Source organism: Molothrus aeneus, chromosome 3, assembly GCF_037042795.1.
Source record: "Molothrus aeneus isolate 106 chromosome 3, BPBGC_Maene_1.0, whole genome shotgun sequence".
Lineage (NCBI taxonomy): Eukaryota > Metazoa > Chordata > Aves > Passeriformes > Icteridae > Molothrus > Molothrus aeneus.
Window position 1 is genome coordinate 27,027,098 of NC_089648.1, and position 26,292 is coordinate 27,053,389.

The following is a 26,292-nucleotide window of genomic DNA, read 5'->3' on the forward strand; positions in this document are numbered from 1 at the left end:
GTATTGTCTGTGTTTCTGTGAAATTGTGTTTCTTTTATTTCTATTAAATACCTCAGGCTTGGCCTGTAGAAAAGCAAGGTGAGTCTGTTCTGTGGTGGATTGTGTGTGAACTTCAAAGGGGAAGTGTGGGTACATACACAGGATGGCCAAAGCTAACGTGCCACTTCCATTTGTGGGTGCCTTGCGAGTGCTGTTGACAGGATGTGTCTCTATCTCGGCAGTGGAGATTTTGGAGATTCGGTTATCCACGTGATGTGGATGTGGTAGGCCATGATGGTTGTAAGCTACATGTCTGGGAAGTGAAAGGCAGGATATGTTCATTGTACTTGGGAAAGAGCTGACAGCGCAGCTCTTGTGGTGGAAGCAGCGGTAGTTTGTGTGTTCTGTGTTGCTGAAAGTAAGAGGATACGATGGGAGGTTGGGGCTGGGAGATGAGGATGTGCACACAGGAAGGTGCTATGGCTGGGTGTGTGTGGTTAGGTGGGGTGGATGCCTCCAGGATATGAGGGGGAGGGTGGGGGAAGTGGCTTGGGCAGCAATATTCAGTGTTCATGATGAAGCCTTTTCTTTCTCCTTGTCCCCTAGATCTCCTATCCCCTAAGTGATGAGGACAGCGATGACTCTGAGGGAGAGAACCAGGAACTTGCTCAGATCGACAGAGGTAAAGGGATGAAGATAGAAGGATCCCGGGATACTACGGCTGAAGTCAGTTTTTCTTTTCACTCGTGCTCTTGCAAGTGCCTCCTTCTCAGTCCCCAATGTACCACAAACAGATGCATTAAATCAGTCACCTTTGAAGCGTTTGGGACCTCACAGGGAGAGGCTGGTGTTATCAGATGCTGCAGTTGCATTTTTACCACCAGAAATAGACATTGTTAACCATGTGTTAAAGTCCCAGTGCTCTGACATGGGGCAGAGATGGTCCACAATTGTGCCAGCAGCAGAGCTGGGACAAAAAATTTATCTTCTATTCCATGCTTTTGCACTTGTGTCATCTTTGTTCTGGGTTTCCTCATCCTTGCTATTTTGAGTTTTAACCTTCAGTTTATTCATTCCCCTGGGTTCATTCTTTGATTATCTCTTTCCCATCCTCCTAGACTGTTGGTATTGTGCAGCCCCATTCTTGCATCTAGTGAGAGTCTCTGTCTAGAGATAGAGAAGATACAGGTGCTCTGCTGTTGTTTTTTTTACTTGATATGAAGTAGCTTAGAGCTGCAGGTGAAATCTGTAGTAAATGCATCTCTTAAGTTATGCTAAGTTTGCCATTAGTGTATGCCCTGTGCCCAGGTTCAAGCAGATTCTTATGCAGAGGAAGCAGAAGTTCAATTCCTGACCCACAGGACTTGTCCTGTTAGAATTCAGATCCCTGCTCCATATGGTCAGCAGAAGAGATAAAGCATGCCTAGATGAAGACAGGCTCTCTTGTGTGACAAGTCTTGTAATAGAGGTCTTTGATTTCCAGAAACCAGATCTCATTTATTTGAGCCATAAAGGTGATGCTTAGGATAGTGTAACTTGGCTTGTCTGCCCTGAGAACTGGTCACTAGAAGTTAATGTTTTTGGCTAGAGGCAAGTGCCTAGCAACACATCTGTAAGCTCATGTCTTCTCCACCTTGAGGAGGTGAGGTGGGTGACAGATCTGTGTTCTTTCTCTGGAACTAGACTTCCAGGTGATGGTTTGAAAGGGATGACATGTAGTGACATGTAGTAGTCTGGTCTGGAAACTTCTAAAGGGAAGCATTCAGCTGGGGGGGGCGGTGGGGGGGGGTGGGTCATTTCATCTGGGGAGGAGAAGGTGGAGAAACAGTTCAGAAGTTTACTTGTGAGGAGATGAAAACAGCAGGTCAGGAGGAAACACACCCATTTTATATAGGCTGTGGGACCCAGATGTGCTCTGCCACTTCTCAATCTCCTCCTCCCACCAGAGAGAAGACGGAATTGTACCCTGACTCCTCTGGCCACCAACCAGCTCCAGAACCAGGATAGCCAATGCTGCAAGGTTCGGGCCCTCTTCCATGCTAGCCTTGACCGGCACAGCTCGGAGGAGGAGCTGGAGCGCATCAACCGGGAGTTTGCGGCGGAGAAGCGGAAGTGGTCGCAGGTCAGCCGGCTCACCTGCTGCAGCGACGGCAACAACGCCTCCTCCAGCGACGAGGAAGTGAAGAACTTGTGCGCCATGTCCTTCCGGCCCGTGGCAGAGCAGGCCGATGGCCTCCAGGCCAGCCCCAGCCCCGTGCTGTTCAGTGCCTCCCCTCCCAAGAGACTGCAGCCCCTGGTGCGGAGCCCGGCCTCCGGGCCTTTAATCTTCACCAGCGTCGGGGCGGGCCTTGAGCAGGTCATGCCTTGTAAGAGACATCGACAGGGATATGGGGATAAGGTCAGCAGGCCCAGCCTTGACCTGGAAAAAATGCAGCAGGTAAGGCAGAACTTCACGTGAGGAAAGCAGCATTGCTTGACAAAAAGGCATGGTAAGCAAAGACAGAAATGGCTTATTGAGGCGAGTATAGCTGTGCTGTGAGGGCCCCGACGAAGGAGGAATGATGAGGAGGACTTTATGGATATGAGAAGGCGAATTAATTACTTTATTACATTATTTTATACATCTAAAACTGAATCTGCTAAGCACTCAACTTTGCACACACTGCACTGAATCTCATGACTGTCACTTGATAGTCCTGACACACACACACACTCTTGGCCCTGATGGGCCAAGGAAACCAAACACTATGATTTTGGGTAAACAATCTGCATATTGCATTCTACTTTTGTACAAACAGAGGTACAGTAAATGATAGGAATTGTGTTTTCTTTCTCTGATGTTCTGAGAATATTTCTAGGTTTCACATTCTTGGGAAGAATTTGTGCCTTGCTTTTCTCTGTGAAGAGAAATGTGGGGCTACAGGCAAGGATCAGTAAATTCATAGGGTGCTTCTTGTGGTCATGTCTTTGGGGCACACTTTCAGGGTACTTCTGCTGTCTGTCTAGGATAAATTGGGGTAAGTGTAGATACCCCTCCTGAGAGGTAAAGGCACTGCTGCTTGGGTGGCTCCTGCCGTGTTTGGGCTGTCCTCTTGCTACACCAGGAGGAAGGCAGCACTTGTACTGTCCAGTTCATTGCATGGCACAGGAACAAAATCACTGGCATTTGCTTTCATCAAGTTACCACTGCTTCCATGATCTGACCTATGCCACTTACTCAAAAATGAATTAATTGCTCAGCATGTATCAAAAGAGCCTTTGGTGAAAGTGGTTGTCAACTTGATGATGATAGGAATTTCTGCACTTGTTGAGCTCCTTGGGCCTAGATCTCTTTATGCCTCCTAGGAGTTTTATAGCCATGTAATAGACTGCTTTTTACCTTCTTAACATTTCACAAACTGCTTACAGTTTGTTCTAGATGCAGTTACTCTTGATTTTGCAGGACTTTAGTTTGGCCTGGGACTGAGGTGTGGAAATGCTAGAAGTTTGCCTTGTCTCTGCAGAGCCTGGGAAATGGGGCAGGCTGCCCTGTGCAGTTCCCATCTGGCGCCTCTGATTCAAAAGGCCTTGCTGTAGAGTTAGTATTTCATGTCTCTTCATTATTTTTCTATTTGCACTGGCGTAGTGTCAGCTTAAAAGGATATCTGCAGACATCTGCTGGCCCTGGTACGTTGCAGTAAGTTAAAAACAATTATTTTCAGTTCTGAATTTCCTCTCATTAGGAAAGAATTTCACTGCCTCTGGTTTGTTGGACGTAGTAGTTTTAACCTTGCTTGCAACAATTCCTTTAAGCCTACAAGATGGACCCACTAAAAGAAAGGACTATGCATTTATTTTCTGAGAACCCTAAAAGTGAGATTTCTATTTCCCTATTACATTGTTGGTTTTTCTCAGTCCTGCTGGCAGCATACCTCCCATGAATACATAATGTAGAGACTTGTGCTTTCAGTACGGTTTTCCTCACCCCCTTTTCAACCTTCTAGCCAAGTTTCGGCTCACAGAACATTCAAAAGGCCCAGTCTTGCATTTCACATCACCCAAATCTTCTACTGATACTGACAGACTTTAATTAGTCTCACATCCTTACAAGAGAAGAAGAAAGCTGCGAAGCCTGTGCCCAGCCTTCTAGTTTTTCACAGTGCACATAAAATGGGAAAATGTTTCTTTTGGCCCAGGTGATTTCTCTGATTTGGATGCCAGGCATAGCATCTGCCTGCTCTCCCTCAAGCATATTTCAGCTCTGTCTTCAGGAGTGTATTGATAAAGGTTAGGGGCTAATTTATACCAGGCTTCCAAACTGTTGTTTTTTTCTGGGAAAACCTTTTGAGAATAATTGGCTTCCTTGTCCATTTGCTCTCTACACTTCTGGAGTAATTGTGGCAAAGATTTTTGCAAAAGAAGTTGAAACCTGGAGTGGAGGTGGCAGTGTGTTTTTAAAATAACATTTTTACTGTGGATGTCATTAACATTCCATGGTTGTGGAATCCATGTTATAAAGAAAGGATAGTCAGCTGGTGGATTTAATTTGACAGAAAGTGCACTGAGGGCACAACATGACATGACACACACATGCACAGTGAGATGCAGTCTGAATATTTTATTTGGTCATTTGTATTTTTATAGCTCTAATTGGTTAACTTTCAGCCAGTAACATCTTGAAGCTTTATGATGAGTCTTTGCTTGCTATCTGTACTTATTTCTCCTATGAAAATTATTCAGGGCCCCCATTTCCCACTTATAAAATGGTACCAGGGTGTTTGTTTTTTGTCTGTTTCCATTTTCCAACAAAAACGGCTCTTATTAGCTGCCTGGGCAGTGTGTGGCATCCTGTGTTTCTTAGTCAGGTAAATGATGCATATGAGGAATGTTAATATTAAAGAGGCTACTCTAAGGCTTCATCTGAGCTCTGAACATCAAGCTTTTCTTGCTTTGTGATTCTTATCCTTCCTATCATATGCTTGCCCATGAGAACGCAGCTGAAAAGTTTATCAGCTAGACTTTTTTTTAGTAGCAGATGTGGCTTTCACTCTTATCCCTGAGCCTTACTTCCCATCCCTGCAGCTCTGTGCAGCTGACAGATGACAGAGTATCAGGCAAGATGAATTTGTGCCTGAAGCAAATGTGCTGTGAGATAAGAAAACACTTTGGGGGTATGATGTGGTATGGGTAACTCAAGGGTGGATGAAGAGATGCCAAGTGCTTTGCATCAAATTCTGTTTATGTTGGATGGTGATGGAATATTGGTCCAGAGGGTTGAGGTGTAGAGTGGCTCTGTGTAGGGATGTCTTTTTTCTTCCTCCCATGAGTTGATGGCAAGTGGTATCCAAATGTGTCCCTGTATTCCAGTGATTTGGTGCCTTTTGGTAAAAAAGAGGAGCAAATTTGGGAGACAAGTGGCTTGGGGGCAATCAGAGTGCTTTTTAAAAGTTAGGAAAGTGCTGTCCTTTCTTAGCATGTGAATAAATGGAAATCTCCATCATCCATGCCTTCCAGTTCAGCCTCCTGCAACAGGGAAGGCTGTACCAGGAGCAGGTTTAAAAAGCCCTGTTTTGGTTAGATGCCAGGCTATGCCTCTCCAGCTTCACAGGGTACAGTAATTCAGTCCTTCTGTGTCCCAGACATGAGTTGGGACTGTTGGCAGATGCATTTCCCACCCTGGCTGGTCAGCTGGCCACCCAGTGTCTCCCTGTTGAGGCCGAGCGAGGATATTTCAGTGCGCGCTTTTCTTCACTTCTCCAAAGGCCTAAAAAATGAGCTCAGAAGGCTTCTATTCTTTCCCTTAATTGGGCAGAAATGCCCTGGCTTGTGCAGACACTCGCTTTACTGCAGTGAATGCCCTCTCCAGGCACCCCTTGATCATGGTCCCTGGGCAGACACATCATTGCATGCTGGCCCTGCTGCCAACCACTTGCTATTTAATGAAGCCTGCTGCCACCCTGCATGGCTGCTACCACTTCAGCATATCTGGCTTTTTTGGCAATGTTGAGAGCACAAGGTCAGGGACAGCAGGGACATCCTTGGGTTCAAAGTTGAAGGCTCCAGGTTCACCTGAGGCATAAGGAAGTCTAGGGTGTCACAAAGACTTCTTGGAGCTGCTGAGCTCATTCCCAGGGGATTAATTGGTCTTGGCATGTTGTGTAAACAGAGAGGAAGTAAAGGATCCTCCTGTGCCATTCAGTGGGACTGCCAGGAGCACCTTTGAAATCTACTTAAAGAAGCTTGTGAAGTCGGAGTGTAGCATTTGCAGGGAGAGAGATCTCCTGGGGGGAGAGCAGCTTTGGGGTGGTACAACAAGCAGTCCAAATTCTTTGTGTGGGTAGGTCCCTGATATGGAAAGCACAATTTTGAAGTACAAGGTAAAGAGTATGGGTACATGGGTATAATTCTAGGTACGCTGCAAAGTGATTAGATAGGTTTCATGTCTTGCTCATAGCTTTCTGCTGTGGTTTGCCTGCTTGTATGAATAGACAGAAATTCACAGAATATCTTGAGCTGGAAAAGACCCACAAGTTCAAATCCTGGCCCTGCACAGGACAGCAGCAAGAATCACACCATATGCCTGAGAGTGCTGTCCAATTGGTTTTTGAACCTTGGCAGGGTTGGTGCCATGGCCACTAACCTGGGGAGCCTCTTACAGTGCCCAGCTACCCTCTGGGTGAAGAACCTTTTCTTATCTCCAACCCAAACCTCCCTTGACATCGCTTCAGGCCATTTCCTTGGGTCCTGTCACTGGTCACCACAGAGAATAGAGCAGTGCCTGCCCCTCTGCTTCCCCTCATAAGGAAGTTCTAGACTGCAATGAGGTGTCCTTTCAGTCTCCTTGTCTTCAGGCTGAACAAGCCAAGTGATCTCAGCTGCTCTTTATTTGGTTTCCTCTATGGAGCATCAATACCATTTTCTTTTGGAGGCTTAGTGCATTTGAAATGCAATTAGATGCTAGGATGAAAAAGGCTATCTGAGAAGAGAAAAATGCATCCTAGGCTACCATTTGGATTGTTCATTGTAGGCTCTGCACCCCCTTTGGTGGGTGACTAGTTTCAGTGCAAGACATACGAGTGGCTCTTCATCTTGACTTGACACTGGATAGAGTGCCTGATGAGAATGCTAATTTGGGTTTAGCTGTGTGATATCAAAACTATCTTCTTTCTGCTGTATGTTTCAGTACTGGCATTTTGGTTGGACTGAGCATTGGGGGGGTGATCAGCACCCCATCAGGACTTCCTTTGAGTCCCTACTGGTTGCACAGAGGCTGCAGAACAGCACTCGCCACACGTGACCAAGGCCCCAGTGTGAGACCCTGGTGCACTGGGGTCTGGGCTTTGGGCTGCTAATGGCTCCAGGGTTAGCTTTCCATATCCTTAGCACAGCTGGGTTTTGCCCTTGCCTGTCTCTCCAGGACTTGACAAATAGCTTCCAGATAGCTTCCACGTGTGAGCTCGTGAGTCCTTTTCACCTCTTGGCCTCCCGTTTGAATCCAGGCCTTTTCAGAATTGTTACCATCTGTTTGCCCATCTGAGCTTCTCTCTGTGGTGAGAGGGTGCCAGAAAATCTAGTGCTGGTGGTAGATTCAGCACAGTCTGCCCTGGGTCTCTCTTTCCAGAGTGACTGAGTGGAGTTCAGGGGCCTGTGCTGAGCATAATTCTTAAGGGGCCCAGTACCAGAACTTGTCCCTCAGGTGCGGGAAGTTGGGCCATAGCAGTTCTTTGTCTGTGGGCTTGTTGAAGCAACATAGTAAAGAAAGTGTTGCAGAAACTGGTTGCATCAGCGGAGCATGAGAAATTCTGCTTCTGCTAACCTCCTGCAATTTTGCTTTAATTTTTCACCCCCAGAAATATGCTGCAGCAGCTGTTCTTCCAGCACAGGAGTGCCTGTCTATCTCAACCCTGACAGTGTTTGGCACTGAAGTGGCCAGCAAACAAATGTTGTGTGTGGCTGCTGCAAGGCAGTCTTAGCATGAGGAAATTTGGAGCTGAACATGATCGATGACATTGTCTGGTCTGCTTGCTTGTGAGGTTGTAGTTCCATGGTGGGAGGCTCTGGGACTCTAGACGTGTGCCATATGAGTGGGAGATGAGGCATGGTACAGGTGTCTTGTTCTTTGCATCTTTGGAGGAGCTGAGGAGATGTTCTCCTGTGGTTTGATCTCTGTTGTAAAGACTGGCTCAGTGCTGGCTAGCTGATGGTCAGTTTGCTGACATCATTGATAGTCTGACAGTGGTGGGGAGAAAAACATGCTGTCTGGGAGGTGCAGAGAGACTCAGTAGCAGGGGAAATCATGAGGAACTCCACCTAGCCCCAAGGAGGTGATTATGACTCTGCCAGGCAGCAAATACCTCTGTCTCTGTGTCTCTTAAGTGTTCCCTGGATGGTTATCTAATTCATGCAAAAACATTAGGAAGTGCCTGTGTACAGCTGCAGCTGGATGAATCGGAATGTAAGAGAGGAGTAACCCATGTACAACTTGGCCTAGCTGCTTCTTAAAAAGCATAATGATTTCCTCCTGGAAGAGGCAAGGTGACTGTTTTCTTTTCACTGGCGGTCAGGTTCATCTTGCTGCCAGCTTATAAATGCCAAAGGCAAGGCAGGCAGGATAACCTAGTCCTGTTCCTGAACTCTCAGCATCAACCAGAGTACCAGAGATTAGAGCATTCTCACAGAATGGTTGAGGTTGCAGAGGCCCTCAGGAAGTTATACAGCCTGGATGCCAACAGCTTCTCCACGATGATCTGTGTTCTCTGTGCATTGTTGAAAAACAGAATTAATTTTAGTGCAAGTCCACTCCATGGCATCTGTTGATACTGTGTTCACCTTTCAGGTGTGCTGCTAGCAGACTTCCATTCTGAGCACACACCTCTCTTTGCACCTCTTCCATTGTTGTGTGAGCCCTGGCACAGAATGTGTAGTCCATTCCAAGAGCCAAATGCTTCTGTTCTTCTCCTTTGATGTTTTCCTTCCTTTTTTTATCTCAGTGCATTTTTGTTCTGTTTTTGTAACATGTGCAAAGGGACAACAGTTCAAGAGGGAGATGGACAAATGAGCTGCTGTCTGGAAGTATTTATCTGTCTCTCTTTCCTGGGCTATGTGGCTGTGTAATTTTGCTGCCTTTTCCTGGAAGCTTGCATGCTGGTGAATATGTCCATCTGGAATACCAAGGGAGGGTGAGCCAATAGCTAGAATATATGCTGAGACATCTGAAATGTGGTTCCTTGAGGTGCTACTGTGAATCATGAAAAAGAGCAGGGATTAGGTTGGTCAGGGTCATTTGGATAGCACCAGAGAGCTTGGTTGAGCAAAAGGAAGATGAAGGAAAGACATTTGATGTGGCTGAAGTTTGAGAAGCAGCAGAGATCTGTGGAATAGGAACGTTAAGAATGGCAGAGACAGAGGTAGAGAGAGTATTTTTGTTGTATTAAGATTCCCAAAGGGACAATAATAGCACCTGGCACCAGTGGCAGAAAATTATGAGCCCGAGGTTCAAGCCAAGGGTTTATCATTTAGATTGGCAGGCTTGCTGGCTACCTTCCCAACCCTGCTGCCTTTCTTTTTTTCCTCAAAGCTCTAAAGCCTGGTAAGAAGGTATTAGACTATAGCTGAGTCTTTGGCTGCAGTCCAAAGAGAGGAGATCAAATGGGCATATGGCACCACTGGCATGTGGCCTTGGGATGTGACTCAAGGAGAAGTCCTGAGTGATGCTGTGTAGGACTTTGAACTCTTGGTCTGACTCTGATAGTTAGGTAAGCCTGGGAGGAGCAAATTGGGAAGGAGGTAAAGCACTTCCACCTGAAAACATCTGCCAGAAGCTCTGCATGTGAATGGACAAGGTTGGGGTTTTGACCTCTAGCATTTTGCTCTCAAAGCACCACATAGAATGATTCCTACTGAACTAATTGAAGGAGGAGCCCAGTCTTCCATATCTGCTAGCTGTGTTTTATGATGGGCTGCCAGCTGGCCACAGGAAACATCACTCAGCAAAACCAAGAGCTCCTAACTGCAGCAACAATACAACTGGTTAAAATGTGATTGGATGTGGTGTGAGCAGCAGTCAGAGAGTGGGTGCTGGATTGGATCCCCAAGGGTGGCCATCCTGCAGCATATCACTGTTCTTTCTCTTTTGTGTTGACTTCTGGTCCTTTTCAAATAAGGTTTTCTGAAGGATATTTTCTTTCTTGTTTTGACACAGTACTGTGTAGGAGGATAATGTTGGCATGTTGTTTCCCAGTCCCTGAGTTCAGCCCAAGTAATCTCAAGAGCCTGACAGATTAAGAAGTTTTGCTGCAACCTGTGTATATATTTCAACAACACCAGCTTGGAGATGGTGCTTGAAGTGAAGGTCAGGACTTTCTCTGCAGCACTCTTCTCTTCTGCAGTAGCGCTGGATTGTCCTCACCTCCCCCAGCCTTGATGTGTCTGGACGGGAGGGGCTGCCTGGGCTGGGTCCCAGTGTGGCTGTTGAGTTGGCCAGATACCTGTCCCTGCCCACTCCTCCCTCAGCCTGTGGCTCACTGTGATACAAATATCTCATCCTTGCCTGAGGAGAGAAGGAGTCTGCGGGTGGCTCCACCATATGCTGTCACTGCCCAAACTGTGTTTGGTCTGTGGGTGAATGGATCTCTCTTCAGCCGTAATAAGTTGCGTCTTTTGCTTGTGATAGCGACTTCTGAAAAGAGAGAGCCTTACAATTTCATTCTTTGGGTGGCCAGTGAAGTGCCTTGAGGAAACTGGAGAGGGTGAATGGCTATTTAGAAACAGTCTGGTTATTGCTCGTATAGTGCAGAAGGCATCTGATGGTGGTGGCAGTTTTCTGCTTGCTTTTCTGACTGTGTTGTATAGGTTAAGAAGCTGAAATAAGCAGTAGAGATAGATAGTTTGTTTTTTTTCTCTTTGTTCCTCCTTTACCACCGCTAAGTGTTGAATTCCCTTAGAATTCAGCAGCCACAAGATAACAGAGGCTGCTGTTGCTTAGTATTCAGATGGTTATAGACTTGTTCAAAGCACTAAAAAGAAGAGATGGTAGCAAGGAATGGAAAACAAAGAGCTTGGCTTTGCTTAGCTCTGTGTCTGTGAACCAAAACACCTTCCTTGCCAGCATGGCTGGGCACTGGTGTCTGAGAGGTGACACGGCTGTGCTTTGCACCCAGCAGTCTCCCATGGGGCACTGCCCATGAGTGGGAAGAAGGAGGGGGGTGGGAGTATGAGTGGTAACAGCAGGAACAGGGCAGTCATGTGATGGTGCTGATTAATTATTAATACTGGGTGTTTGTGCTCCAGTTTGTCACCACACACGGAGAGCAAGCAGCTTGTCCAGAGCATGTCTGAGTCTTGAAAGCGTAACAGCCATTACTGCTCAATAGGCAGAAGCTGGCTGAGCTTTTAAGGCCAAGCCTGTGACTAGAGTAAACACTCTAGGAAATGTTGTATTTGAGACAGGCTTTGGAGTGGTAGAATAGCCAGCCTGGCTGTCAACAACACAGCTGTCCTTGGCATGGGCTGGGGTTTAGCTCTGATTTTTGCCTGAGCTCTGAATAACCTCTCCATTGTTGGCTTACATGAGAACTGCACTGCTGGGCTCTGCTCGTGCTTTCTTTCAGCCTGTTGATGTCAATGGCAGTTTTGGGCATTGGTCCACAGCTCATCTCACGGGGAGGCGCTCAATAGAGGCATCTACTTCTCATGTAGATGGAGACTGAGTTAAGCCAGAGCAGATTCCCTTGTAAAACTCCCTGCCCTTTTCCAGAGCTGTGAGCCCAGATACACTTCTCGTTGAGCTGCAATTTGTATAGAAGAAATGCTGACCAATAAGGGGTTTGTCTCTCCCTCCCTCTTCAAGCCAAAAAAATGTAACAATGCTTTTTTGAAATTAAAGATTTCAAAAGCATAGGTGTTCTGGGGGCCAAAGGTAAATTGAAAATAAAACACAAATGAAGACACTTAAGAGAAACCCTATGGAACTTGCTGGTTTTCCACATTGCAAACAGCCTTTTTGGTTTCCTGCTGGACTTGAACTGCTTATGCAAAGCAGTTTTCATAGGAATGAATTCGTAAAACTGAGCTTTGTCTAGGGTGTTAGGAACTTAATGTAAATGAAGTCTGTGGTCATGTCTATACTAAGAAAGGCTGTATTTTTAATTCAAAAACATGCTTGTGCTTTAAAATCCTGGCATATGCTTGTAAGCTATAATTTCACCTTCACATGTTTGATTATGGAAAAAACAGGTTGATCTGCTGTACAATGGATAAAGCCCTCAAATGCTTTGCAAGTTATTTTGCAATCTTATTGTAAGCATGCTCTTATTGACAGCATAAACGAAAATTTGTCTACCTGTGGAGGCTTTAGAAACTCCCAATCTTGCCTGTGACTTCAGAGGCTCATCAAACAATCTTATAGGCTCTACCATGATGGTATGTGGGCATGTTATGATAAAGAAACAAGAAACAGTTTTTAAAAAATCATTTTCCAAATTTCAAATCTAGTGGATCTGTGTAATTCCTAATACAGATAGAAATATCTTTAAAATAGAGCCAGTCAGATGTCTGATTTTTCTCACTTCTGTAAGCCTGTTCCTTGTTATGTTCCAGGTGATGTGGTTTGCAGCTGGGAGGACCACCATTGGTCAGGGAATGCCCTGAGTTTGTTCAGGAAAGTTTGTTACTGCTACTGTTTGCTCTATGTGCCAGAAAGACAGACAGACCTCACATAAGAACATGGTGTACCTGAGTGGATGATAAGACTGTATATTGATCATACTTTAAAGTGAGTCTTTAAGTTGCAGTGCTTTGTTCAGAGCTCTGGTGGAAATAGCACAGCGAGTTCATGGTATGTTTATTTCCATTGTACTACTGAATTTGGTGTGCTGTCCAGTCAAGCTCTTAACTAACTTTCAACTTAATATAATTTCATGTTTTCCTCAGAATGACATAACCAACCTCATTAGTTTCAAATTATTGTTAGCAGAATGAGTGTGATTATGAGCACTGGAAGTGGTGCTCTTGGAAAATATTTTCTAAGCAGAAAGATTTATAGTACAACTATTCTAGCATTCTTACCTCTTTTCTTTCATGGTACACCAATGTTCTATCCAAGCCTGACTGCTACAAGAAGTGTGAAAGGCATTTTTGCTGTGCTAGTTTGTCCTGCTGCATTTTGCAAACTCTACTATGGGCAGTTGTACTAAGCAGCCCATGGACTCTCTAGGGCTGAGTGACACGGTAAAACCACAAGAAGCTGAAAAAAGCCAGATTGCTATCTCATGATGGGGCTGCTGCTAGGGTTAGAGGTAGAAAGCAGCTGTAACTACTGCTGCAACTGTGAGACTTGCCTGTGCTGCTCAGTCCACTGTATAAAACTCTGTACTGAGCTGAGGCACTGGTTCATTTGCTATCCAGATCATTCAAACACCCTCAAAACTATTCATATGTATGGATGTAAACTTTTGCTTCTGTTACCAACCTTTCTCTGCAGAGGATCCTAATGAACTTGGCCTTGAGACATTCTGGTCACTTTTTCATGTGTTAATCTGTACTTTGCCTTTCTGCAGTCTGTGAGTGAAGGAGCCCTCTTGGTCCTAGGGCATGACTGTTTTGTAAGTGTGAGATGGACCAAAATCCTGAGCTGAAAGGAGGAAACACTGATATGATTTGTGCATTAAAACTGATGCATGTGTTATGAACAATGACATGTGTTATACAGGTTCTGATATGACTTGCAAGCTATTGAGTTGATGGTTCATTTCCAAATATTTGGAAAGTGGATCTTGATGCAGACAATGGAGTGGCATGCTTGAGGGCAGCAGTTCTCCAACAAATACTCTGAGGGTTGTTGTGCTCTGCTAACACCTGTTTAGAAGAGCAATTATCTGCTTCCAACTCTGATGGTGCCTCACTGCCCTCATATAGGGGAGTTTCAAAACGTTGGCAGAGTAATGTGTACTCTGCTGGTACCCATGGACAAGTAGAGAAGCTGATGCTCACTCAGCTCATTGGCGTGTCCAGGGAGAAATACTGATTGTTGAATTGGTTGTATTGTTTTTTGCACTGGAAGTGGTTCCCTGGACCAGCTTTACACCATCTCAAGCTATGTGCACTGTGAGGGTATCAGAATCTGCAAGTGCTCATCAGCAGCGCTGAAGGGAAACATATGTCTCCTTAAGAGGAAGGACAGTGCACCAGGCAGGAGATACTGGCTCCTCTGGAATATTTGCAAGCTGTTCACATGGGTACAGGCCTAGGCCAGCCCTTTCACAGCTGGTAGGTCGAACCCCATCACAAGTTCTGAGTTTCAACACCCAAGCACCACCGAGCAAGACCCCGTGTGCTGTGCAGTGTTGTGCTGTGAGGCACGTGTGGGCAGGCCCTGCTGCATGTGGCCATAGGAGAGCAGTCTCCAAATGCAGTCATTAGTTATGTTCTGCATAAATGGATTAGCTCCCTGGAGTAAGAGGCCTTTATCCTATTAGCTGCCTAGCTGCTTCAGCATGTTCCCTTGTCACTAGTGTGTAAGTGAGGTTCAGTGGGGAAGAGGAGCAAGGGGATGAGTAGGAGATTGGGTGGGGAATGTGGGACCAGTTGGGTTACATCATCATTTCTCTCTGTGGTGATTAGTGTTGTACTGATCCCACTACGTGGATGTCTGTTTGTAGGCAGAAATGGTGTCTCAGGTTTGTTAATCATCCTCTGGTCTCTAATTTCTAATTTAGTATTTGTTTATTTTCACGTGCTCATGCAAACACGTGAGATTTCCCCAACAGGCATAGTCATGTGAAAGGAGAATATGCTCAAATATTTTGCAGGACAGTGCAGACATGATACATGTGTGTGTCTTGCAAGGAGAAGAGGAGGAACTCTGTCGCCCTGTGTTCAGAGCCTGAGCAAGCCCCATGGCTTGGGATGTTTGCTTCTGTAAGACGGACTTGTTTTGGCTTTCCAAAGCTGTTTATATAGTCAGTCTGCATTTGGCTTTTTCAAAGTTTCCCTGCTGTCCATGAATCCAAGTTCTCATCTGAAGATGTGACCCTTAGGTGTTTTCTGCTACAAGTTCCACTTGTGAGTGCTCCCAGCAGCACCAGATGAACCCAAGGCAAGGGTTCCCACAGGGTAATGTCCTTTGCACTCAGCTGGAGAGCGTGGGAGGCAATTCAGAGCCACCTTTTGAGGTTCCTATTGTGAAGATCCAGGCCACTGACAAATCCTTTCTTCATTTAGTGCAATGAGTGTATCTCATGTTGCCCTATTTTTGAGAAGCTCCACTAAGACAAATCCTCTGGCTAAAAATCTCCTAAAAATGTACATATTCCAGGTTCTCCTCAGAGAAAACCCACTAAACTCCACTGGATATTTTCTGTGGTGGATTAGGTGGATTTTGTGTGGGTTTTATACCTCCTGAAAAGTTCCTTGTGCTAACTTTAGGGCAGGGTTTTGGACTGACAAACAAGCATTTAAGTCCAAGAATTTTTCCTTTTAAACATAAATGAACATATGAACATCTAAATGTTCTAGTTGTGTCAAAACCAGGAAGAAATTGGCTTAAAAATCTAGAATTTAAACCATTCTGGGCTGGTTGTTTTAGCCTAATTTTTCCTTTTGCCATCCACACACATATCTATCCTTTCATGTGGCAAACCTGTGTGAGCATGCAGTCTCTTCTGGAAATCTGGTGTTCTGTATGCCTGGCTGCTCACTTTGTGGCTGCTGTGCAAGAGGCCCTGTGGCATGCACAGAGCATTTGGAATATCTTGTAGTTTTTTCAGTTACCCAAGGATAGAGTAAAAGCACACACTTTTATCTCAGTGTCCTCTGGGTTTGGAGCAGCTGTCTGTGGATTCTTTTCCTCTCCATGTCCCTGTAATGTCACAGCTGACAAGAGTTGGTACCTTTCAGTTATTTTAGTGTTTTTCTTTGTCTTTCCCAGGGTGTACAGCTGTATGATTTTCAGAGCTCTCTGTATCTCCCTGCTTAAAGGGAAACTGTGTTTATGGTATTGCCTGACTTGTGCTGATGTCTTAACCCCTTCTTGGGGCACTTGGGGACAGCAAAAGGTGGAAGAGTCTGGGGCTGCTTGTTTCGAGCCCCCAGCACTGCCATCTCCCATGTGCTGCAGCAGCAGGGCTGAGGGGAATGGGATAAAGCTGCAGGAGGCAGTGTCCCTTCTGCTTAGCTGTGTCTGAAAAGTCTGTGGGGAGGGAGAGCTTTGGAGTCATATCTGAGCCAAGGCCTCAGTCAGAAGTGAGATAAACTATAGAGACATCAGATGATATGTTAGACTAGACTGGACATTCCCTGTGGACAGCTTTGGAGCCAAGGCCAGGAAGGAAGGGAGGAAACAGTCACGTTGGCCGCCCTGAATTAAAAGCTTTGTAAGCTTTTTCTCAGGAGCTGCTACCATGCCTGCCAGCTGTGAAACCAGACCCCCCAGTCCCTTTGCACCCCTCCTCCTTTCTCAGACTCTAGTGAGCAGGAGGGGCAAGCCTGACATTTGAACTTTGGTAGCTTTGGCATGTGCAGATGAGTGATAGGGAATTAATGAATCCTGCCCTTTCTTTACATTTTTGTTACTCCACAGGTGCTGGAGTTTTTGGTCAGGTCTATTTCCTGCACAAATGGAGCTTTGGGTTTTTTCCAGGCCTCAAAGAAAACTCAGTGAGGGATTTGGTGTTGGCATGGAGTGAATAGATGAACCATCTGATGTACCCTGCAGATCAGCAGACTCAAGACTCTGCCAGACCAGCAGGGAAAGCGGCTGCTAAGCCAGAGATGCTCCATGGAGAGTGTTCACTTCCTCCATCCCCAAATTCCAGTCAAAGGGCTAGTGGTAAAAGTGCCAGGGCAAATACAGCCTGTTTTATGTGTTCCTAAAGGGACAGGGCTTCTGTACAGGTCCAGAGTATATCTGGAAACTGTGTGCCACAAAGAAGACAGAGGAGCAGTAGAAAGCCAGAGTCACCTACAGACAGGCAGCCAGTCTGTTTGCTTAGACCACAACTGTGTGAGTAGGTAGCTGTGTTTATGTTAGCTGTGGCTCTAGTGTGATATGCAGGGAAAACTTCAAAAAACAGCCTGTAATTTGAATAATTTGATCTGTTCTCTGGGCCTTGGGAATAGTGGGAATTCAGAAGTTCTGCCAGGTGGCAGACCTTGCTGGCCAGACTTCAGCTGACTCTCTTCTGCCGCAAGCATTGACCAGGCCAGGAGCCTGGTGCCACTCTGCAGTGGTCACTTGCACAGCGCCTTTTTGGGACTGTGGTGCAACTGGGCTGTGCTTATTTAGAGAGCAGTTACTGGTGAGACTGACTTGCTGTTCTGCCAGTTCGTGTTTGCTGTAGGCTCTCACCCATTTCTCTTCAGCAGTGATAGCTGAGCCCTTCCCAGTAGTGCACAAAATGAGGTGATTAATGATAAACATGTTGGAAAGGATTTTGGTGACCACAGGAATTACTTTGTTTTGGTTTTCATGGTCCACTGTTTGCTGAGTGCAAGTCCTTGCGGTACTTGCAAGGACTTTATTTGTAAGGCCTTGCCTGGCTTTTTTTTTTTTTTTAATTTGAATTTGTTCTCAATGATCACTTAATAAACAGCATTTCCTCTGCTGCCTTGTGCAGATGCACTAAACTGTCAGTGTTTGCACTATTTGGAGGCTGTGGATTTTTGGCCCTTGCTGGCAGAGGTGCTGCCTGGATAATTGGGACTCCCATCTAGGTGGAGATGGGAGCTCTTTATGACAATGTTGAGAGACTCAACAAGTGTTGATGTTTAGAAGGAGCCTCAGATGGACTGAGGATAAGTGTGGCAAGAAAAGCTTGAATGATTAATTCAACTGAATATTTAACTAGAAGTAACTTTTGAAAGAGTTAAGAGGCTTTTCAGGATGTTCCACACTATCACCGCAGTGTTTGGGTGCTGGGGTTTGTTTTTGTAGGAGGGGATTGTTGGCCAAACCATTTGAGTTGGCCTGTATTCTAAAATGCCGTGAGGCTGTTTAACTTCTGGTGGAGAAGTCTGAAGACTGTGACTATTGACAATTGTAATTTAAAGCTATGGCTGAACTATAGCCTTCCTGTTGCTGTGCTGCTTCAGGGGCTGGGCAGGGAGCTTGTGTCTGTGTCTGACACATGGATGCACTGTGTAGTGGCTTTGCACCCCTGGGCACAGACAGTGGGTGATCCCTGGCACAGGGCATCCCCGGTGATGCAAATGCAGAGTACCCTCAGGTGCCTGCTAGGAAAGCTTGGCCCTCTGGTTTGTCTGCCAGTTTAAGTCATGTCTGCCTGGGAGCCTGAGCCTGGATGGGAGTTGGTGTCAGCTGGAGTTGCTTCAGCTTAAAAGCAGTAAGGAGGAGCCTGTGACTTACTGTTCTTTCTGTACAGTTTTTGCACTGCAGGGCTCAGAGGTGATGCCCATGTCCTAGCAACACTTCTCAGCACCAAGGAATTAAAAAAACCAGTCCAAAATCAACCTACAAAATAGTTTTAGGGTTTTTTTTGCCTGTTATTCTCCTAAACTCATTGGGACAGCAGACCTGGCTGTGCTCCTTGTAGAAAACTCATCACTGTGTTTGCCAAAGGACAGGAGCCATGGCCCTGCTCCCTTGTGCCCTGCCACGTGGGCATGCAGCACTGCTCTCCTGGTGGAGTATTTGTCTACAGCAGCAGGCACGGGGCTCTGATGTTTGAGCCTGAAGGTGCATGGAGCTGCTGTGCTGGGAGAACACTGAAAGCCTCAGCCTGGCTGCTGACCTGGGGCTGTGCTGGCTTTCACAGCTGGCCTGTGTAAGCACTGACTTTGGGGGTAGCTGCTCCCCTGCTTTAACTCAGCCTGTGCTCTAGGAAGGGCCTTGCTGTCCCAGGGTACCTGTTGCTGATTCCCTGACTTCTGGGATGCTGGCTGGGCCCTCCCAGGGGGCTCCCCTGTGGTCTTGTGTCAGGAAAGAGAGATGCACTGGATCTTTTCGGTCTTGAGGTTCTTGATTATTGTTATCTTATCTAGAGTTTTGCATGCTGTCCACACAAGGCTCAGCGCACTGGAAAAGCACCGCAAAAATGGCCAACTATCTCTTGTTACAGGGTCTTTTAAAGCTAAACTATCCAATTAAGAACTGACACCTAGATTACTTCCCTTTTTAACCCCATATCTGATCCCCAAAAGCCTGCAATGTGGACTTTTCCACCCAATTACAAAATGCCACCCAAATCCATGAAGAAGGAAGAAGTAAAAGAAACACGAGGAAGAAGCCCAGGATGGCACCTTGTGCCCTCTTACTTCCAATCACTCCATACTAAAAATCCCAAAACCTAAATTTCCCACCTAAATGATACATCTACACTACTCTCTACAATCTACTTCCCACCCTAGTGGATTCCAGTCTATTCTGGAGTTTAGGAAACTTTCTCCATGAATGAGAGTCAAAGTCAGTGTTCCCCTGGGGCTCAGGGCACCCCAGAGCAGACAGGGAAATATTCCCGGTGCCCTGGGTTCCCACATTGCTGGGTCGCTGTTCTTCAGCAGCAGCGTGTGCCTGCCTGCCCCACTGGGGAGCAGCTGTGTGCCCCTGCCCCTGTGCCCCCGGTGCTGTCCTGGTGCCACGCGGTGGGACGGAGGTGGGACCCGCTGAAGCAGAAGCCCACAGGCACAGTGTGCAGCACAATGGCCACTTTGTGCAGCACCCTGACCTCCTCTGCCCACTGCCCTGCAGCTGCACCCTGCCCTGCCTTAACCCTCTGCAGCTCTCCCGCCCCAGCAGTGCTGGGACAGGGGACGGGCTTGCAGCAGTGGGGGAAAGCTGTTCCTGCTGGCCCAAAGCTGGCTCTGAGGGCTGCTAGGAAAGGAATGGGGCAGGCTCTTTGCTCTGAAATGCCTTCCCAGGGGAGGAGGACCATAGGGCTGTGCTTCCCTGGCTGGCTCATTGGGTGTAATGGGATTGGTGTTGGGCTGGAGCTCACATGTAAGCATTGCCTCTGCACCAGCATCCACTTCTCCTCGCTGTCCCGAGATTGTCTTATTGAGGCCCCTTCAGTCCTCTGCTTAATGGGCCATGGAGCTGCCTCCCGGCCTTGCTGTGAGGCAATTTTCTCTGTGCACATTGCATCACTGGGCATGGTTTTTCCCCTTTCATCAGCCCTCTGCTGTGGCTTAGAGTGCAATTTCTCCTCACACTGTACTGTTTCTTCTTTCAGTTCTTTATTTTGTTTGCTTTTTTGAACAAAGCAAACACAGCAAGCAACATCATTGGTCTGTTTCTCTGCTTCTATGCTAGACATTCAAGCTTGGTCTGCCTTCTTGTTCCTGGAAGACTCTGGACAACTGGGAAGCTGGCTGGTAGGGTTAACAGCATAGAAATAAACAGGGGTTATGGAGCTAAGGGGGCTTTTTTCTGAAAATTTGGACTGTGTAAACTTTGTATCCTGTCAAGAACCTTAAGATGTCAACAAGAAATGTCCGTACCTTTAAAGTGCACTCGTCCTGTGGAGTATCATCAGCAAAACTAAAGAAAGTCAGACTTCTGGCCTGCTTTGATGTTCATTGGAAAGTCTGATCTTTAAGTCAAATTAAAGCACAGTTACTGAATACAGATTTTTTTTTAACTATGAAATCTCTTTCATTAAGCAAGTGAAAACCCCTGCAACATTCTTATATTGTAACAAGCTGATTGTATATCAGTATGTAGCATTTGATGAAGTATGTCATTAAATGATGAGTTATGTTGAGAAATTGAGAGTTCCTGTGCTCTTTTGCTTGAAATAGGCTAAACTAGTCTGAGAAAACCAGTAGCAGTTGAACTGCATCCAACTCTGGACAGGCTCCTAGGTTTAAAACTGTGACCAGATAATAAAATTAAATAAATAATAGCAATTTACACCCCCTGCAACACTAATGAACAAAAGAGTTGTTTTGTTTGTGGAGGTAGTGAAAAAAAAACTATTCTAAAACCAGAGTTGTGTGTATAAAAAGCAGATGTAAGATGAAAAGTGTTTATTAATATCTATTAATGTAAAATATTTTGCATTGTATGCTGATTTGGGAGCTTGTTCAAACTCTTTAAACATTTGAAAATTAAGTTGTGATGCCTGTCTTTAAACTGTGCACTGACAGAGTTTTAAATACTTAGTTTTGAACTGTTGCAGCAGTGTGACATAAATTCATTCGTCTTGGGGATATCAGTATTCCTAGAGTGATCTTGCATTAAGAATGCCTGTAATTTGATTGTTAATATATATTACAGTCATCTGGGTGGTGCAGTTTGTATAGAATAGTTCTGTGGTAGCTTTTGTGCATAAGCAAATGCAGGCATTCACCGTTTCCTTCTGGGTTAGTTCAGAACTGCTCAGGTCAGTGTTGGGGGACTTGGAGCACTGCTGCTTAAGCAGTTGGAGGTATTTCCTGGAGCAAGGCTGGCCTGGAGAGCTGTGCTGCAAGAGAAGCAGGGCTGGTGGCCCATCTCTCCTCTAATGGGGGTATTTGGATGTGGCAGTGATGTGCAGCAGAGCCACACGTGTGGCAGATCAGGGGTTCATTACATTTCATTTGGTGAATATGGGGTCTGTTATTTCCAGTCCCTGCAACTTTCTTTTGAATCCAGGCTCAGGACTGAGAGAGTCTCTGGGTTATGAGCAATAGGTGAGATTGGTGGGTGGGTTCTTGGGCTGAACTAATTCTGCTGCTTTTTGGAGGGTTAACCCTGAAGTGTTTCAATTTAGCTTTGCTTTTAGAGCGAGGCATAACTCTTGTGTTCTCAGAAAGGCTTTAACATTTCCTTAGACATGTCATTTCCTCCTTTTAGTAGAAGTCACAGTAGATAGTAAAATAAACTTCCCTTCATGCAAAAAATAGTGCTCCCAAGCTGTATTTTTCAGCTCTGATGCTAGCAGTTCTGTCAGAGACCTGCAAGAAGGACTTTTTAATTGAAATTGAGACGCTGTCTCTTTTTCTTCCATTTCATTTTCTGCAGGTGGAAGAAAGTTTTGGAAACCATACCCTATGGTTTTATTCTCAGCTCTACTACTAATATCCTCCGTGACCTTTGACAAATCTCTGCTCTGCTCATTGTCATAACTCCCAGAAAATAGCTTGAGGAAATAAAACTGCACTTTTACATTGGTGTAGTAGTTAGGAATGATCCCAGGGTTACTAAATTGAATGTCACCTTTCTTATAGGCCGTTTCCCCTGCTTTAGGCTACTGCAAGTCATGTAGCCAAATGAATGTTATTTCAGCTCTGCCTTGTATCTGTGTAAATAGGAGTTAATGAGTTGCTGCATCTCGTGGTTGGTTTGTGACGTGGAGGTCTCCAGAGGGAGGATGAGGAGAGGCTGCCATGGAAAGTCCCTGGCTGTTGCTAGGCAGCACTGCATTTTAGCTTCCCTGTCCGAAAGTCTGCGCTCAGGTTTGGCAAGAAAAAGGAAGGCTGACGGATGGAAAACCATTCAAAGATGGCTCGACTTACTTTTTAAAGCATGGCTCTACTGTGCTGGGTGCAGAAAGTGTGTGGCTGCAAGTGAGGTGGAAGCAATTTGATTGGAAAGAGTAACATTTGATAACTTGCCGTCCATGTATTCATTCTCAGCTGTAGGATCATGTGGCTGGCTTGCTCTCTATCTCCAGCTCTGTTTCAGATTTTACTATGATGTGGGATCTGGAAGCTGTGAGAGTGCCGCAGAAGTGGTCTTGCTCTGGTTTCAGTCTAAGTGGAAATAAGAGAGCTCCAGGGAGCTTCATATGCTGCGGTTTATGCTCCAGTTTAACAGCCTGTGGATGAGGGAATGTCATGTTTTTATTTTTCTATTTAGCTCATCAAGAGGAGTGCCAGGAACAAAGAGGGAACATAAGAGGAATGAAAATGATGTAGGATGTCTTGCTCTTGCTGCACAATGAGACCTTTGCCAACTGTAGCAGTAGTGTAACTTATGGTAAGATTCTCAGATAATTAAAGCTTATCACAACAGCATCACTAAAAGAAGACTTCTGTTTTCTGCCAGTAGAGTAGGACTTGGGATACAGCTGAGCACTTGAATTTCTCTTGGAAGAGTCTGGCTGGTTGTCCCATCTACCTACAGGCTAGCTCAAACCTTTCATTCACTCTTTGGTGTCATTTTGTAATTTCTATCTCTGTTGGTTCTCCCTGTATGTTTTAATATAAGGCCAGGATGGGTAAATATCTTGCTGCCTCTCTGATTTTAGTTGGGAAATAATGTCTTTTGTTGCACCTTGATGAAGTCATGGGGACCTGTGGGTGTGGTGAAATGCCTAGCATGGTCACATGGTCCCCATGCATTTCATCCCACTGGACTGTACTGGAAGGTGTTTCAGTTGCTCCTTGGCCAGCAGAGCTCTGTTTTTCCCCTTTCAGCAGAGGATTCAGTGGTGCTACTGAGGCAATGTAGAATTCTGTGTCACAGCCTCACTTCATCCTGGCTGTTCAGCCAAGTACCACTATAAATCTCAGCTTTACAGTAGCCTTGGGAAGCTGAGGGTCTTGCTTGAAGTCATATGGTATGCAGCAGGGTATGTTCTGCTCTAACAGCATTCTTCCCTTAAAGGATGTGGCTCAAAATCATGAATCCTTATTCTAATTTTCATTGCTCAACCTGACTTTGTCTTGCACATTGTATCCCACCTGTGGCTTGAGCTGTCTAGCCTATCCTCCTCATCCCACCAGCCAACATTTCACAGCACCTGGAAGAAAAACTGGAGGAGAGACCAAAACTTTGCAAGACCTCACAGCTCCTCACTTTGACCTTCCTTGCACTCTGGGTTTTGTCAGCCCTACCAAGGTCTCCTTCCTTCTCTTAAGAAAGAGGGCCTTAAGAAAGGCAGAAGAAAGAAACCTCACAGCCTTACCATAGTGCCTTGCAGCCTGGCTGGGAGCTGAGTCCTGCAATATTTTATATGAATTCCCAGGATTACTTGTTTAGTTGGACAGCTGTGGGCTGGGCTAGTTCAGTTCAGCAGTTCCCTTTGTCTCCTGCCTGGTTTGTGCAAAAAACTGTTGGGTCCTTTTGGGTTAGAAACCTTGGAGCTGTGCTGCCAGGTCAGACCTGGACCAGAGCAGTCAAGCATGGCTACTGTTGAGCCCTTTGAATAATGGACACAGCAGTAGGATTCACCTGCTAAAGGATTAACAGAAAAAGCTCAAAATCCTTGCAGCACCTCCCTTCTTCCCCCCCCCATGCATGCTTGGATAGTAAAATACACTGTCCTTGAGCCCCAAACTATTCATGTGGAAGTTTCAAAGTGGGGCGTGTGTGTGCGCCAAGTTCTGGATTTTAGATCAAAGAGTCTGATGTGCTTAGAAATGCTGGGTGGATCTCTAACTCCCTCTCCAAGTTCTGGGCAGTAATGTGGATTGGGACTGCAAAGACGTGCTTATGGGATGTAGAGTGACAGAGGGTGGTGGAGGAATGGAAATACTTCCCACCTCCCAGCAGTACTTTCTACTGGAAAAATAATAAATACTTTCACCTAAGCACTGACTTCAGTTTTGGGATGGTGCTTTTTCTTCTGAATTTTTTGGAGGTTGTTTGTATGTTTTGGATTTTTTAAGCTTTTTGAGTTTCCAAGCCTCCCTGTACTGTGTTGCTTTTTATCTTGCTTTGTGCTGGAGAAAGCAGAATGATAAAAAAACAGACAAAAAGAGAGAAAATAGAAAGGTCTCACTATTTACCACTCATGTTGGTAAAATGGTGGGATGTCTTTCTACAGCCTTTAAGAGCTTCATCTGAAAAACACTTCAGTTGCTTTGTAAAAGCATGTTGTTGTGGGGAGTGCTTTCCCATACTTCACTCAGCTTTCCAACTGGAGAAGTGTTAAAAGCAGAAGCGAGGAAAATCTTTTATTTCTTTCAAAAGCTGATGGAGAAGATTCTTCCAGACATGTCTCCCTCACCAGGTTTTTCAGTATGAAAAATACAGTTAAAATATTTTTTTAATGAAAGGACTGTTCTCTTGAAGCTTTGTTTTTCCACTTGGGAGTTGTTTCGTGACAATTTTTGAGGGGAAAGAATGATTTTTTTCACTTGCCAGCTTTCAAACCACTGCCTCCAAACTGGGATAGAACTTCAACTCACCTGTTTATTTTTGTAATTTCCCAGAATAATTGCTGGTTCAAGTATATCCTGTTTGCTAAGTTGTGTGGTTCATGTTATGACAACTTTAATGACTCTTGCAGTATATGGCAAAGAGATTTAGGACTGCAGGCAGGTGCTTTTTGCCTTTCTTTTTTTCATTCTAAATAAATAAGCATAATGAAAATATCTGTTTAATAATGGGAACATCCACATTTACATGAAATAGACCATTTTTTCTTTTGTAAAGGAAGATAAATTCACCTGCTTCAGGGCAAAATTTAACCACTAATTGATGGAAATGAAGAAGAAATTTCCTTTCAGGCAGTTGTTCTATCTATTTCCTTGTGAAATTTCTTGTATGTTCCTTCAAAACCTAGGCCAGAGGACTCTGTGCAGGATGTGTGAGACAGTCTCAGATTAGGTTGATTTACTTGCTGGCCACCTTTGGTAATTCTTAATCTTTCATATCTAACTTAACCATCCATCCATCTTGTTTTAATGAAGTTTTGATTGAAAGGGACTCCTTACAATATCCCTCTTTCTGTTCATTCATGCTATTTCTACTAATTCCTGGATTCTACTTTTCTTTCAGAAGATGCTGCTCAAGAAGAATTGTGGAGCGAAGACTAGAGTAATTAAAATTCGTGTAAGTTGCCCTTTTCTGGTGCAGTTCCTTCATCTCCCCACATATACCTAATGTGGTTGTTCTCACTGAATATCTGTGTCCAGAAGATGATTTCTGGGGATTTCTTGTGGCTTGATCAGCTGCATAACAAAAGTTGCTAGTGTGGAGTATAGAATGTAGTTGCAATTTAGGTTAGGTGCTGACAAGGCTAATAATACATTGTCTTTTCTATTTTGGAGACCGTGGTTTCAAATCTTCCTTGGTGTCAAAGTCTACATCCCATGCTGTGAGTTCATACAGCATAGCTGTCTGGTAGGGTGTCATCTGGATCCTTCTTGAGCAAGTGGTGTTTGGTAGGGGTGAGAGGAGAAAAGGGATTGTCCCTGCATGATGCACTAATGTTTGCAAAACCAGGTGGGATATGGGACTGGGTGATGACCGGTAAGAGCTACATTGCTTGGATGACTTTGTAGCTGGGCTGAAGCTGCAGTGTCCTGAGCCTCTCCATGCTTGACAGCCTGCAGCCCTATCAGATATGCTCAAGTCTTGTTCTTGTAGATTTTGTTACCTGCACCTCTGAGAGTTTTGTCTTTAGCAGCACACTCCTGGATTCATCAGCCAGCTCCTGCTTCCTTTGTGGG

At 45.3% G+C, this 26,292-nt stretch overlaps 1 protein-coding gene across 2 annotated transcripts in view; it reads left to right on the forward strand.

Moving 5' to 3' along the window:
- LOC136555264 (uncharacterized) overlaps positions 1-26,292 on the forward strand; it is a 59,776-nt gene that overhangs the window by 18,108 nt on the left and 15,376 nt on the right. Inside the window, exons 2-4 of one of the 2 annotated variants that reach the window (XM_066547873.1) lie at positions 586-661; positions 1,926-2,416; positions 25,619-25,672. In XM_066547873.1, the coding sequence (XP_066403970.1) occupies positions 586-661; positions 1,926-2,416; positions 25,619-25,672 (621 nt within the window). The remainder of the gene's footprint in view (positions 1-585; positions 662-1,925; positions 2,417-25,618; positions 25,673-26,292) is intronic. The other variant, XM_066547874.1, reaches the window with a different exon arrangement.